At 42.5% G+C, this 15,961-nt stretch overlaps 1 protein-coding gene across 22 annotated transcripts in view; it reads right to left on the reverse strand.

The window, feature by feature from the left end:
* Window positions 1-15,961, reverse strand: part of rims2a (regulating synaptic membrane exocytosis 2a) — a 1,020,455-nt gene that overhangs the window by 289,443 nt on the left and 715,051 nt on the right. For 19 of the 22 annotated variants that reach the window (XM_080193752.1, XM_080193745.1, XM_080193738.1 and 16 more), the window contains one exon: window positions 15,295-15,327. The exons of the other annotated variants lie outside the window; for them this stretch is intronic. In XM_080193752.1, the coding sequence (XP_080049878.1) occupies window positions 15,295-15,327 (33 nt within the window). The remainder of the gene's footprint in view (window positions 1-15,294; window positions 15,328-15,961) is intronic. 22 annotated transcript variants of the gene reach the window in all.

Consider the following 15,961-nt stretch of genomic DNA (forward strand, 5'->3'; position numbering starts at 1 on the left):
AATGCACAGGATAGTCATTGGTAACAGAAACAAAATGTGGAACTTTGCTACTTAAATCAACCGGGCATCTCTTTTTAACTGACAGGAAAGAAATAAATAAGAAGACAAAAAACAAGAATTAACACACCACAGCACACAAATTCTACAGGGTCACATTCAAGACAGACCTTCCTCCATCTCTGACCACTGCTCCAGAGTATTTTCATTGTCTCCTTCTAGATAATACCAACAAAATTAAAATTTAGTGTGTAAAACTCCTCTCAGACAGATTCATATTTGATCTGAGTAGTGAAAATAAGCCTGAAAAAATGTAACAATGAGGGCATACGGCATCAGGTATTTCTTTTCAATAAGGCTTAAGGTATCAAAACTGTGATATATTCCAGCAAGCACATCTAAGGTTAACTACATTGGTTTTGCTACTATCCAGGAATAAAGCAGATCGGAGTGTTCAGTAATACCAGTTCATGTTTTCCCTGTCATAGGCACAGAGTAAACAGGATTATAATGATTATGGCACTACCATAAACCACAAGAAAAACAATGGAATTACAAGCTATTTATTAGGTTATTTCACTGGTTGAGTTGGGAAGGTAGGGTAGCGGTGAACAACTGCTGATCTTATACAAACAAAGAAAATTACAGCACAGGAACAGGCACTTTGGCCATCCAAGCCTGTACCAGCCATGCTGCCTGACTTAACAAAAATCCTCTATCCTTCCAGGAACCCTTCCATATCCCTCTATTCCCATCCTATCCATGTACTTGTCACGACGCCTCTTAAAAGTCACTAACGTATCCGCTTCCATTATCTCCCCAGGTAACGAGGCACCCACCACTCTCTGTGTAAAAAATCTGCCTCATACATCTCCTTTAAACCTTGCCCCTCGTACCGTAAACCTATGCCCCCTAGTAATTGACTCTTCCACCCTGGGAAAAAGCTTCTGACTATCCACTCTGTCCATGCCTCTCACAATCTTGAAGATTTCTATCAGGTCACCCCTCAACCTCCAGTGAGAACAAACCAAGTTTCTCCAATCACTCCTCATAGGTAATGCCCTCCATACCAGGTAGCATCCTGGTAAATCTTTTCTGTACCCGCTCCAAAACCTCCACATCCATATAGTGGAAGAATTTCCCATGGATTTTCAAAATTGAAATTAATGGTATTGAGTTTGATAAGGAATTATCTATTTACTTAATTACAATGACATAATAAATGTAGGAATGCAGTGTTACAAGGCAATTTAAATTCTACAGGGTATATTACACTAAAGACATGAGTTGTATAATGGCAACTGATAAGGAAACCAAAGTTTGTAGTTAAATTCAATGATTCTAAATTCCTATCAGGACCACACATCTGACAGAATCTAAGGCAAAGGCCAATAGTATGCAGGAAAAATGGCACTGAGCTGCCAAAAGCAATGGTGGTCCTTCTCACCATATATTGCAGCATTCGCTGTTGAAGATTTCCATGCTGAAAGCAACTCCCACTCACATACCAGCACACATCAACAGGGATCTCACTCACTGCCAGCTCAAAGGACATCACCACTCACTCTTCCATATACACCTTCATCCCCCCCTGCTGCGGATCGTGTCCTCATCAACTCGCTGGACTCATTCACCATTCACACTTGCCAGGCATCCTTATCGTCTGCCCTGGCATGCGTCCTGCTTACACTTTCTCTATCTGTATTCATACAGGAGAAGCTGGCACATACGAGGGAGAGATCCCGGATGGGCAGACTGATGCCAGAATTCAAGGTCCTCACGGAATTTGAAGGCAGATTCATCTAATAGGGTGGGGAGAAGCTCTATTGTTTCTGTGCTGATGGTGAGGTCAGCGGCAAAAAAAAAACACAGGAGACCTTGGTGCAAGATTTTTTGTCCTGCACTGCTGTAGGATACGCACTCCATGGTGCAGGCAATTTCTGGGATCCATCATAGCCAATGTCAGGGGGTGGCAGGGCTTCTCAACCTTACTCCAGCTGCCTCTCTATTTCAAGGAGAAAGCAAAGGGCCCTCGAGCACCAATGGGGGGGGGGGGGGGGGAGAGAAGGTGGTTGACACCCCGGACCATCCATACAGGTGACTCCAGGAGTACCTTGCCCATTTGAATCCTCATTTCCTGGGACACTTCTGCTTCAGCTCCACAGACTGAGGAGACTGGTACTGCCACATAACAGAACCCCAAAAGCAAGCCAGGGCCCTCCAGCTCTTAGCCCGTCAGAGGATGCCTACAAAGTTATCACAGATAACAAGGTGTGGCAGAGAGATTGTCTCCATCTCCACTATGGATGTTGGGGGTGCACCAAGATGTTAGAAAAGTTAAGAAGCTCTAGCTGCAGTGTGGGCACAGGTATTAAGCATTTCACAGTGACTGAAGACATCAGTCATGTCTGTATTTCATACGGAATGAGGATGTCTCGCACAATGTACAGGGTGACTGTCACTCATCCAGTCATTGTCAATGTGTGCTCTCTGCACCTTTGAGATGTGGTGGGCCCCACTATCCCATTTGCATCAACCTCTGGTGACACTGCACTGTAGAATCCAGAATAATGCTGCATGATCAGGAAAGATGGAACTCTTCCTGCTGCGTTACCATGATATGACCTGAGTCATTGAGAGGAAGCGAGCTGACATCAGGAGTCAGACACTCACAGAAGCTGCTGTGAGAATCTATGCACTGTCATCACTGCAAGTCATCATCATCCTCCTGGAATGTAGGGACTATGGACAATGGGTTCCTCCCCAATGCAGGAGCCTTATGACTGAAGTTATGTGCACCACCACCAGACAGACAGGAGAGCAATGTTCACAGAAGGCATGTGAAGATAACAGAATATCCTCACTGGGTGTCCTCACCACCCTCCATGAACCTAGCAGCAATGAGCATGTCCCAAGCTTGTCTGCCTCATCAGGAAATTATCACTGCCTCATGTCGACATCCTCTCCCTCGATGACATCTTCCTACTCACACCCTTCATCAGAAGGGAGGTGCCATTCCTCCATCTCCTCCTCAGGCAGTTCCACCTCTTGTTGCAGTGCCAGGATGTGCAGGGTGTAATAGGTGACTACTACGCATGACACCCCTGGGGATTGTATTGCAGGGCTCTATCAGGCCAGTTAAGGCACCAGAACTTCATCATTAGCATCTCTATGTTCTATTCCATTAAACTGCGGGTTGCAGCTCGAGTCTCATTGTATCTCATCTCAGCTGCACTTTGTAGCCCCTGCATAGGTATTATCAGCCACCTCCTTCAGTGGTTAGTCCTTATCCATGAGGAATCAAATCTGCAACCTTTGTGGACCCTGAAATATGTCAGGAATCTGAGAGTGGCTCATAGCTTAGGAGTCATGCACACTTCCTGGGAATCAAGTGCACACTTGCAGGCTGCATTTTGTTTGGTCACAGACCAGCTAAATATTCAATGGCTGGAAGTCCCTGTGGTTCATATACTTCACTGCTTGATCCCTGGAGATCTGAGTGTCACGTATATGCAGCTGATGGCACCCTGCACCTGCAGAAAGCCAGCAATCTGTGCAAAACCCATCTCTCTTGAATACTGCATAATCCCGATTGAAATGGACAAAGTTGTGTACCCTTGCGAAGACTGCATTCAAGACTTCCAGGGTGCTCTTGCATGAGGAAGCTTATGAAATCCTGCAGAGGTCACCTGAGGAGCCTCGAAGAAGACACTAGCTTAAAAATTGAGCACTTCTAAAACTTTCAGCAACACTAACACTAGATGCCCAGTCCACTACATCTGGATCTTTCATTTCAGGTGCAGATATTGTCCAAAGCTTCACTTCAAGGCCCTGCCTGGACCTGGTCAATGGGGGGCGATGGTTAATATGCACTTAAGCATACAGCCAAGATCAGCAGCGTTCTTCTCAGGCAGTGTGCCAAAGCAAACTCCCTAAGGGAATGTAGTTGCTTAACCAGAAAGCCAATGATATAGGCACATCATGGCAGTCAGTGATTTTGGAAGTTAGTGTGCCAAGGGTTAAATGTTGAGCAGCAATCAGTAGCTCTCATATACATAAGTGATGCTGGAGTGGACATAAGCGTGTGACTAGTTGGACTCCAGGCATGTCAATTGAGTTACAGCTGAATGAACATGACTACAAAGGGGTACTGATCACTGAACTGTCTTTCCATTAGGCTTGTCATTGTCAACAGCCCACTTCCAGAAGCCCATCTCCTCCCAGATTTGTGTGAAACTGTCAGTCCATGATGACTCTCCACCAACCCAGTGGAGTGCCTCATGCTTCCATTTCCTCTATGAGGCCCTTCCAAAAAGCTGTGGCCGAGCAGCAGAAGGCAACCTCAAATGATGCTTTTCGCACTTGACAGTTCCCCTCCCCACCCCCCACCCCCGCCCCAGTGTCCCTCCCATCCCCACAGTAAACATCCCAATCTCCTGAGTATCCCCTAGTACCCCAGAGTCATTAATCTATTAACCTCTGTGCCCTGGAGTCTTCCACCCCAATACCCTGAAGTGCACCCCCACCAACTTTTCCCCAACTAGGCCCCCAGTACCCTGGAGTCTGCGGTCCTGGCACTCCAGTCTTGTGCCCCAATACACCGGTGTCAAATCCCTGCTACCCTACCAGTATTACTCCTGTACCTTTCCAGTGTTACCCTAGTTGCCCTCAAGTTAATTCCGGTCACTCCCAAATAAAGGATAGTTATCCATGAGTCCCCGCCACAGCCCCAAAGTCAACCTCTTTAATACGCAGAGCCACACCACAAGCACTGTGCTCACCTCCAGGTTCCCCTCAGAGGGGTACTTGCCAGGTGCGCACCTTTTGAAGCTAGTCATGATTGGCGCTGTTTTGCCATCATGCTGCCGTGGATAGATGTTTTGGCAGGGGTGTATGATTCTGCCACATGGGCCCAATACTGAGACACAGATGTATTATAATGGTGCTCCCGACATTGAATGCCAAACCCCCAACGCTAATGGAGTGGAAAATCCCCTGTATGTGAGAGCGCTTTTACTTTCTTTTGCAACCTCTTTACAATTTATGGTTCAGTTACAATGTGCAAATTGTACATGCGCTAATTTATGATCCAGATTATAAATCTACAGAGATGAACGACCAGGAACCACAATGTAGGTCAACATCAAGGTTGAAAAGAACATAAAACAAAAGTGGGATAAATCAAGCTGTCAGCTTTGTAGCTGCTCAGAGGATTAAGAAAGACTGAAAATGAAAAGTACCACAGTTACTGAAGAAGAAAAGCAAAGTGTGGGAAGTAATACAATAAGTCCTGCATTCACAAGGGAAAAAAAGGAACATGCAGACCTTTGTGTTTAGTACAGGATGCAAAGGAACAGTGGCAATACTAGAACTGATAAAAGAGAGACACGCAAGGAGGTTAGGAAATTTTAAACTGGAACATTTGCTCTAGCCAAATAGTGAAAAGTAAAATTTTCATCAGAATCATTGCTAACAAAGAAACATTCCAATAAACCCTCATCCACCTAATTGTGTATAAACTACTATACCTATCTCAATAAAATCTAAACTAGCGAACTTTACTTTTTGAACACAATTATCATGTTTCGATTTACTGAGGCAACTAGCGGATCTCCTGTGGCATTGCTCATCGTGTGTTGAGAGTTGAAGATTAGAGGACAGGATTGGATATTTGAGCTGGAAGGGATGTGGGAATGGGGGCTGGATGGCAAACAAAATGTCTGCTGAGTGGTGCGGCACCACCCTGTGTCATTTTGTTGAGGTTAGGAGAGGGTACAGGCCCCGAATAATCTCATTCCAATTAGCCAGTTTATTTATATCATCAGCCTGTCTCTGGAAAATATTCTTATTTTCTGTGAGGCGGCCAGGGTTCAACAAAAGGTCAAACTTTTTATTTAGGGAATTTGTCGGCTTTTGAATGCAATTCAGCTTTTTAATGTGTTTCTAAGTACTTGATTATGTTTTAAAGATGCACTTAAGTTTAGAAACACATTTTAAAAAATAGATTATACCCAAGAACACATATATCCCCCAGATAAACAATTTTACTTTTGACAATGACAATACGGCTGCTGGTTAAGATTCATACTACTAGTTGGAGAACTTTTTGACTCTTAGTTGCATTCCAGGTTTATTATAGGACTTGTGAGTTCATATAATTTTAAAATGGATAAAGGGTCGGAGGGGGGGTGGATATGATGGGCACAGTGGTTTAGGGATGGGGAGGAATATGGGGAAATACTTACAAAATACTTCTGAATTTTTTTTTAAGTTCATTTATATCTATATGAGGTCTTTCTGATACAGCTCACGTTCACCACGAAACCGTCTGAAGATCTGGGCCAGTATGTTTGGGAATGGAGAGGAATGGAAATAGGCCTTTTAATCTGCCAATTCCAGAATTGGAATGCCTCCATTCCTAATTTAGGCCTGAAGTACGGCATCCAGGCCAACTAAGGATATGGGGACCACAAAATCGCAGCCAGGAGATAGAAGTGGGGAAGTGATTTGCGTTCGGTCCCGATTCCCATCTTCCATGGCAAAGTTGAGCCCTTGAGTCTTTATGCTGAAGAGCCAGGGGGAGTAGGTTTTGGAAACAGATGGTTCGACACACCAAATATCACTCATAGAGCTTCCATTATGTAATAAGGTTGAACAGCAAAGGCACAGGGCAGAATACTCCCAAAGAGGAACTAAGTCAAGTGCTGGAGGCAGCCATGCAGAGTGTTTCTCACTAGTGGGAAAACATGCCATATCTTCTGACCCCAACCTCATTAATTGTGCAATCAGGTGAATTGTGCTGCATTCTGTGGACATGTAGTCCATCATCATATCTGGGTGCCATTTTGACAAAGGCTCCCAACATCACTACCCAGCCATTGAAGAAAGAAGATGGACTTCCTACAAATGAAGGTGGATGTCCAGGAACATTCTGAGGGTGGAAGATGGACTTCCTTGATGACACTGATGCTGGAAGATTGACCTGTGGACGCTCCTCCCACACACACTGCTCTGTGGTCCAGGGTCCAGGATTGCTGCTGGCTTCCATTCTGAACACTGGGGGGCAGTCCGAGGCATTGTTCAGGTGAGTTTTGACATCTGCACGCCACATTGTTCTGGGTATGTTTTGCACCAGAGTGTTTTCCACTGGTGTTGAGGAGAATTGGCCATGGCGGATGTGGCGGGGGAAATAGGGGATGATGCCAGTTGGGCCTCCATTTACATCCATTAGCAGAATGTAAGTCAGTTTCATGTTCACTTTCTGTGTGTTTTCCAATCTACCACGGCAACAGTGGAAGATCCCGTGGGAAATTCGCAGCAGTGTGAAACCACGTTTGAGCCTCCAGCTGAATGCTTCTCCCCCCCACCCCATGCCCTGCCATTGAACCTGCCAGCTGGGCATGGGAGAATTCCACCCATAGTCTTAACTTATTTAAAGGATAACTCAATAAATTTCAGCTGATAAGGTGGTGCTTTAGTTTTTTTAAAACCGTAATGAGTATTGGGGGGCTGACAAGACAATTTTTAAAATCCTTTTTAAGCTGGGCTCTGGATAGTAGGGCCAGAGCTCCACAGAATCATAGAACCCTACAGTGCAGAAAAAGGCCATTCGGCCCATTGAGTCTGCGTCGAATACAATCCCATCCAGGCTCTAACCCCACATTATACCCACTAATCCCTCTAACCTACACATTCCTGGGCACTAAGGGGCAATTTCTTAGCATGGCCAATCAACCCTAACCCACACATCTTTGGACTGTGGGAGGAAACTGGAGTACCTGGAGGAAACCCATGCAGACACGAGGAGAATGTGCAAACTCCACACAGACAGTGACCCAAGCCAGGAATTGAACCCAGGACCCTGGAGCTGTGAAGTAGCAATGCTAACCACTGTGCTACCGTGCCGCCTCACCAGTCAGTGGATAGCCAGGCAGCAGCAACTGGGGCTTCAGCGACATTAAGTATTAATTAATTTATGAAGGGGATAGTCAGCCAGTGGGGACCATGGAATGGGTTTCAGATCAAGGTGTAATATTTTTGCAGGAGCCGTCAACAAGACAAAAATGGGGCAACAAACAATGGTTATGTTTTAAGTGGGCAACCAGCAAGGTGAAGATGGGTTTGACCCAGTAGGGGCTGCAATCTTATATTTTTGCCGGGAACCAATGGTGGATTGGAATGTGGGCATCGCAGGATCAAAGATATACATTTTTTTCCAGGCAGTCAGTAGGGACCAAGAAAACTGTGTGGTGGGTGAGCATTGGAACTAGATGTAGGTAAGAAAGGCAGGGAGAGATGAAAAGTAGCAGAGCAAATAATAAAATAAAGGCAGTAACAGAAACAGATTATCCTTTATACTCAGTGTTCCTTTGCTCCAGACTCATTCTAAATTTAATTTGGAATAAAGAACAGAAAGGGAAAAGTATCTAATGGCCCAATAATAGACTTTGCAATTGATGGAAGTGGCAGGTACACACAATGCTGCCACTGCATCACCAGTACTAACATTAAAAGACAACTAAAGATACCTTTAACATTTATCAAGCTAACCATTTAAAATGATATACCCAGATATTGCTTTAGGCGTCAGCAGGTATCACGAGTCATGACAAAAACCATGACGCAAAAAATAAAAGCTTATAATAGCAGGAAACGCTTCTAGTAAGAAAATTAATATTTTATAGATATACTGCAAATTTTTTCAAAAAATACATGAATTAGTCAACTTCAGTCCCAACATTTACATGCATTGTTTTTGCAGTTGCAAACATTTTTTTTTAAGTACTCAATATTTGAGTAAATCAGATTTGCGTCTCTCTGGTAACTGACAATTTGTTATAATGGAAAGAACAGCAAGTTTCAGATCAGATACAAGAATGTCAGTTCATTTTAATTGTGGTGATTCAAAGGAACTACTTCATTGTTTTGATTTTGTAGATAGTGAGTTTGCTCTGAAATTCACTGCACAATTTTGCATATAAATTGTAATATTTGCATTGTTCCTGAATAGGAATTAATGTTTTCTAAATTTTGAGATTAAAGAGAAGATTAAAGAGTACATTTTGTTTTTAATTTTGAGGTTCCCTTTGATTATCATAAGCTCGACATTAATGAGGTGAGGGGTGAATGGGGAGGAGTGGGGTTTGATTTTAATTCAGGTGATTCAGAAGAACAAATTTCGCAAATAGAATCATAGAACCCTACATTGCAGAAAGAGGCCATTCGGCCTATCGAGTCTGCACCGAACACAATCCCACCCAGGCCCTACCCCCATATCCATACATATTATACCCACTAATCCCTCTAACCTACGCATCCCTGGACACTAAGGGGAAGTTTCTTAGCATGGCCAATCAACCTAACCCGCACATCTCTGGACTGTGGGAAGAAACTGGAGCACCCGGAGGAAACCCACACAGACACGAGGAGAATGTGCAAACTCCACACACACAGTGACCCAAGCCTGGAATCGAGCCCAGGACCCTGGAGCTGTGAAGCAGCAGTGCTAACCACTGTGCTACTGTGCCGCCCTTTTGGCAAAGGTTCTGCCAAACTTAAAGGATTGAATTAACTTTTTTTATCCTCATTTCCTGGCTGTGACTGGCCACATTGAGAGGCTGGTCATTAGGTGAGTAGGCTTCAGTACCAAGCCATAGTAGGGGAGTAGAGAAGAGGGAGAGGCGCAGTTGCAAAGGCCTGGGGAGGTGGGCAGAAGGGAGTTTGGAGACTAGAGGAACGATCAGGGGCTGGGCTCAGGGAAAATTAGAAGCTTTATGGAGAACATCAGAAGAGTCATGGAAAGGGGGTGTCCAGTCATGGGGTTTTGATGAAGTAGATAAATTTGGATTCAGCAGGTAAGCAAAAAGGCACTTACCTTCCAGGATTCAGCAGTTTTTTCCTTTCTTTAGCTTGTCAGTTTCCCAAGACCCAGAAAACTTGGCCAGTCATGCTTACATTCAAAATGGTCATTAAATATGAGATTCTCAATCATGTTATAATATTAAAATTACCAACCCACCAACTGGAAACAGTTTTATCGAGATGATTGGAGTTGGGATTCCAATCATCTCATCCTTCCCAAACATTAAAAAAGTTTTGGTGGGTTAAAATGTTCTCTTCATTTGCTAGAAATACTGTAAATCTGAGAGGAGGATTTGTTTTGGTTACTATGTGCTTGCAACATCAGAGGAAGATTTCCTTCAAATGCTACTTCCAGTGAAATGCCAAAGCCATTATTTAAAATGCACTAGGATTTCACAAGAAATGTTGATTGGAGGGAATGTCCCTGAATGCAAAAAACAAAGAACAAAGAACAGCACAGCACAGGAAACAGGCCCTTCAGCCCTCTAAGCCTGTGCCGCTCATTGGTCCAACTAGGCCATTCGTTTGTATCCCTCCATTCCCAGTCTGCTCATGTGACTATCCAGGTAAATCTTAAAACGATCCCAGCGTGTCCGCCTCCACAACCCTACTTGGCAGCGCATTCCAGGCCCCCACCACCCTCTGTGTAAAAAACGTCCCTCTGATATCTGAGTTATACCTCGCCCCTCTCTCCTTGAGCCTGTGACCCCTCATGATCGTCACCTCTGACCTGGGAAAAAGCTTCCCACTGTTCACCCTATCTATACCCTTCATAATTTTATACACCTCTATTAGGTCTCCTCTCATTCTCCGTCTTTCCAGGGAGAACAACCCTAGTTTACCCAATAAATGCATTTACAATTTCACTACATGTTAATGATTAGAGGAGTACTTGCCTCCGTACGAAAGCTTTTCCTGCTTGTCTGTCCTAACTGTTGGCACTGCCAATCAGGATGGTGGTGTATAGATGTTTTGCTTCTACAGAGTTCATGAAACAACTGACTCAGCTGCAAATTGTGCAGCAGAGACATTCTAAGCTTTATGGCTGACCAACAAATTTAGAAATATAGACATACAGGCAGGAATGTGGATGTCACACTGAATGAAGAAGCTCTAGTAAACAGAAATAATCATTCTGCTGCCGCAAGGCTGTCAACCACCACATAGTGGAAATAATGAGAGTGGCAATATATTGCAAACTGAGATTGGAAACAAGTGCAATTTGTCAGAGGTGGAGCGGTTGCCTGGTTTTCCTTTCAGTGGACTCTAATCAGACAAAGAGGATAACTTGTGGCCAATCATTATTACTCATCTTACATCCCTGTCAAAGTTGAAGGTTCCACCCACAAGAAAGTGCCATGGATGCATAAATTGCACATCTTCAAACATAGCCTCATTCATATAGATGTAGCATATGTATACTTGTTATTGACTCTAATAAACAAAAGTAATTTCAACACACCCATCTTGAAATTACTGCCAAAACAGAGTTATTTCAAGAAATAGTCCACCTTTCTATTAAGGCAAGGAGCAGCATTTTGGACAGTCACACAAATGGTTCCACAAATACACTGATGATTTATAATCCAGGGAAACCAGAAGTCTCACAAAACATAAACAACTTCCAACCCTATATCTGCTTGTCTTGACTAAATTATTTTCACTGGCAATACAAAACTTCAGTTACCTTCTTAATGCAAGGCCTTTGAGTTTCATGATGCACCACCACATGACCAGAATAACAATGGCATGAAAAGTTGCAGAAGTGACATTCAGGGCAATTGATGGTGGGATTCAGAGGCTGAACTATTGTCAGGACTCGGGAAAACCTGAGCTGTGCACAAACTGTGCACCCTACCCACATGTGGCTTTACACACATTTTTGTCTTTTTATGAAGGTGCTGTGCTTGCAGTACATTTTGCAAGCTGCAGTGGGACACATGAGGAGTGTGGATGTGAAAATGGGCTGGTTGGAAGGCCTCCCCCCCCCAACTTCAGTTCTCCAATAAAGTATTCAACTCCTAAAATTGTTTAAAAAACTCCTAAATCTCTTGCCTCACCTACTTCACTCCCTTACATCTCTCCATGCCAACCCAGTCCCCTAAAATCACCCATATCACACCAGCCCCAGGAATATTCTATGCCCCTTGAGTTGGGCCATGCACACAATGGTTCCTCTATTTCCCTTCAGATTAACCAAGTGTGCTCCATAGTCATTCACCCAGTATGTATTACAAAGATTCCTCCATACGAATGAAGTATCACGGGAAATTACTCAAAAAACATTGGAAAAACATTAAACCTCTAACAATCTAAGAAAAAAACCCAAAAAGGAAAAACTCAAAAGTGCCTATTATATTTGTAAAGAAGCCACATCGATGTTATCTTGTCTTATTATAGACTGGGAAACGTTGCAGTAATTATTGGACCAATAAGTCCACCTGCTGAGCAGAAGCTTTTCAAACCCAGCCAAGAATTCATAATGAAGCATCAGATATAACTAGAGCATCCAGCTCCATTGACAAAACAAACGTCCATTTCATTTCAAAGCAGACTACTTGTCAGTCAATGGATGGGACAGGTTCAGAGCATTTTCTCTTCAGAAGCAAAGTTTTTCTTTAAACAGCCAGTTCTGGCATCCAATTAAATTAGAACACAAAAAAAATTAACAGCAGGGAACATCTTTCTTTACATTTTTGTACTGCATTATGGTATTTTCTCTATTGGAAAAGTGCTATATTGCAGGTGAACAATTATACAATGTTGTAAGGGTCAACTTACCTTTGCCGGACAGATCCCTATGATGAGTCACTATATTAAAAACACATCTACATCGCAATCCAGTACCTAATAGTGACATTTGAAGGCATCCAGACATTTTAGACTCATCTTCCAGAATGCTCCCAACTCCTCAGCAGCCATTTCTTTTTCTTCACTCTCAAATTTGATGTGCTTTTTGTGGGCTTCCAAAACCCGCGTATAGAGGTCTGAGGCAGCAGGTTGCAATATTGGGGAAAGCAACAAGTAGGGGAACTGGTTGGCCCCTTGTAACATCAATTTCACATAAGCCAACAATCATCTCTGACAACCATCTTGTCTTTGTACTAAAAGGCTTTACCATTGCTGAATACCCCACCATCAACATCATGCAGAAACATACCTAACCAGTCACATAAGCTACAAGAGGATGTCAGGGCTTTGTATTCTGCAATTAATTATTTACCTCCTCACTCTCCAAAGCATGCCCATCATCCACAAAACACAAGTCAGGAGTGTGACGGAATGCTCTTCATTTACCTGGGCAGATACAACTCCAACATTACTCAAGAATCTCAACGCCACCCAGGATAAAGCAGATTGCTTGATTAGCACCCCATCTACCAACTTAAACATTTACTCCTTCAGCACTGTGTATGTGTGTATACCATCCACTGGGTTCACTGCAGCAGTTCAGCAAAGCTCCTTCAACAACACCCTCCAAACCCACAACTTCAACCACTTAAAAGAACAAGGACAGCAGGCACATAGGGACACTATAACTTGCAACTTCTCTTTCAACTCACACCAGTGCTGACCTGAAACTTATCACTATTCCTTCATTAACACTGGGTCAAAAATCAAAACCTATCTAATAGCACCATTTATGTACCTACACCACATGGACTGCAATGATCGAAGAAAGAAGCTCTCTACCCCCTTCAGAAGGGCAAGTAGGGAGGGACAATAGAGCACCACCCACAACCCATGAACAAATAATGATGTAATTTTCTTTCATCATCTTCCCTCTCAGGGAAAGCTGCATGTCCTTTCATTAATGAAACTGCTTATTCCTGACAATTAACTTCATACCCATTTCAAATTGTAAGCAAAAATAAGACTAAAAATAATAAAGGAAACTGCTGCTTATTTAGCTCACCTGTTTATTCAAATTTACTTTACTTTGAATAACAGGAAGAGTAAATTAGAGCCAAACGCTGGCGCACATGGATAGGAAATTGGTTCTTGCCAGGCTTGTTTCTTTAGGCAAAAAGTTTCTTGTGGGAACCAATTGTGAGTCATGATTTCTCAAATACAATCTTTCCTGAAAGCATACCAACTGTAAGAAACACACTGTGGATGAATGCAATAAAAATGCATGTTTTGGGCAATCATGTGCTTTTTATAACAGAAACTATAAAAATTATATGATATTTTAAATTCTTTACTTCTACTGATTTTTATGTATAGAAATAGAGTACACAATGACAACTAAGCTAGTGATGTCTTTTACTGGCTGCACCTCAACCCTGTTACATAATACATGCAGTAAGCACTGCACTGGAATGGAAGCAAAAAGGAAAAGGAATAGTGGAGGGAGAAAGAAAAATAAGAAAACAGAAGGCGACAGAAGAAATTGAGGGAAAAGAGAAGAGATATTATAGGGCTAAAATCAAAGCACTGGCATGGGAGATTTTCCATCACATAAATTAAATGCAGAATTATCACTATAAGTTTAACACTATTTGAATCTTTTTTGCTGAATAAAAGCCTCAATACAATTTACTGTAACAGAAGCTTAAATGGTGTAACTAAAGGAGTTCTAAAAATTCTTATTTTTATATTTATTTAAATAGAGACTTGTTCATCAAACTGGCAACAGGAAATGATCTCTGAGCCTGAAGGTATAGGTCTGAGACTCTCATGGTATTGAGAAGGCTACTCACTGGCAAAGAGGTCTGGAATTTTAAGCAGTAATGGATACTGACTGGCAGGGTTCTGATTTCAAGCTTAATTTGATGAAAATAGACTAGCTTTGCCATCTTGATAATGAATGGACTGTTACTTTGTAATTCAACGTCATATCCATTTCCCTTTATATAATTTACTAATATACATTCTGGAATATAAATATAAGTATAACATAACTTACTGATGACAACACAACTCAGCTCCTAAAATGTGCATGAAGTTCTTAGTTTTTTTTTAGAGATAATCAATATTATTAACCACACAACACATCTAATATTAAATCATGCTTGAAAACACACATCAAAACAAAACATGAACATATATTGTGTGTGTGTATATATATATATATATATATAAACACATCTGAGTGTAGCTCTTCCTCTGAAATTCTTGTCCGTTTATGGTTTCTAACCATATTCCTTTGTCAAAAAGAGACTGCAATTGACACTACATGGTTTCCTGCCCATTCACACGCTGTGAACTACTTAAGACGAGCTCCACTCCAGAGGAAAGTTCTAACTATTTATGTCATATCTACAGAATTGTTAAATTTACAAGTTCTGCTCAAAGAAAAATTAAAAACGTTATTACACATTTGATAGTTCAGGACAACTGAAACCACAGGAAATCTATTGCAGTTGTGTTTATTTCTGCAGACAAAGCCTAAAAGGCTCCTCTACAAAAACAACCCCATTTGTGTTTACAAACCTTCATAAAGATCAATTCCTTCTTCGCCATTGTCTGGGAAGAAAGCAACAGAAAAAAAGGAATAAATAAAAGGAAAATATGAAAAGAAAATGGAGCATGAACAAATTACAGATCAATTCACAGATCAATATTAGGGTGAAGTTGATCTGTTTCCCTCCTTTAAGATACAAAAACAAAAAACTGAATTTTCTACAGAGTTAAATACTTTAAAACACCGCCACAATCAGCTTTTCACCAATCTAATACAATGGACAGAATTTAATATCCTCCCCCCAAGGAAGCAGCGGGGAGGTTAGGCATTTAATCGAGCATGAAGTTGGAGGCTGGGAAGCCCACCATCTTGCCCCCTCTGCTTTGATTAATTCCGGGAAAGGAAGGCTCATGGACGGCCTTCCCAACCCGCCAACAATTAAGGCCCTTGAGTGAGAAATGAATGTCCATTCAGGAACTCACTCCAGCATCATTCACCTGTCGCCTGGGTTCCAAGATGATCCTTAGCCTCAGGCAGGTACATTGCCAGCAGCTGCCACTGCTCTGGCTGGCACTGCCTGCAATACACAGCTGCTGGCTTCTATTGGCTGGCACCTCTTGTGCCCCAAGGATCCTTGATCCTGACGAAGGCCCACTGCCGTCCACTTAAGTGCCCGATGGACACCTAATTAGGCAG

Source organism: Carcharhinus amblyrhynchos, chromosome 8 (assembly GCF_965287045.1).
Source record: "Carcharhinus amblyrhynchos chromosome 8, sCarAmb.v2.hapA, whole genome shotgun sequence".
Taxonomy (NCBI): Eukaryota; Metazoa; Chordata; class Chondrichthyes; order Carcharhiniformes; family Carcharhinidae; genus Carcharhinus; species Carcharhinus amblyrhynchos.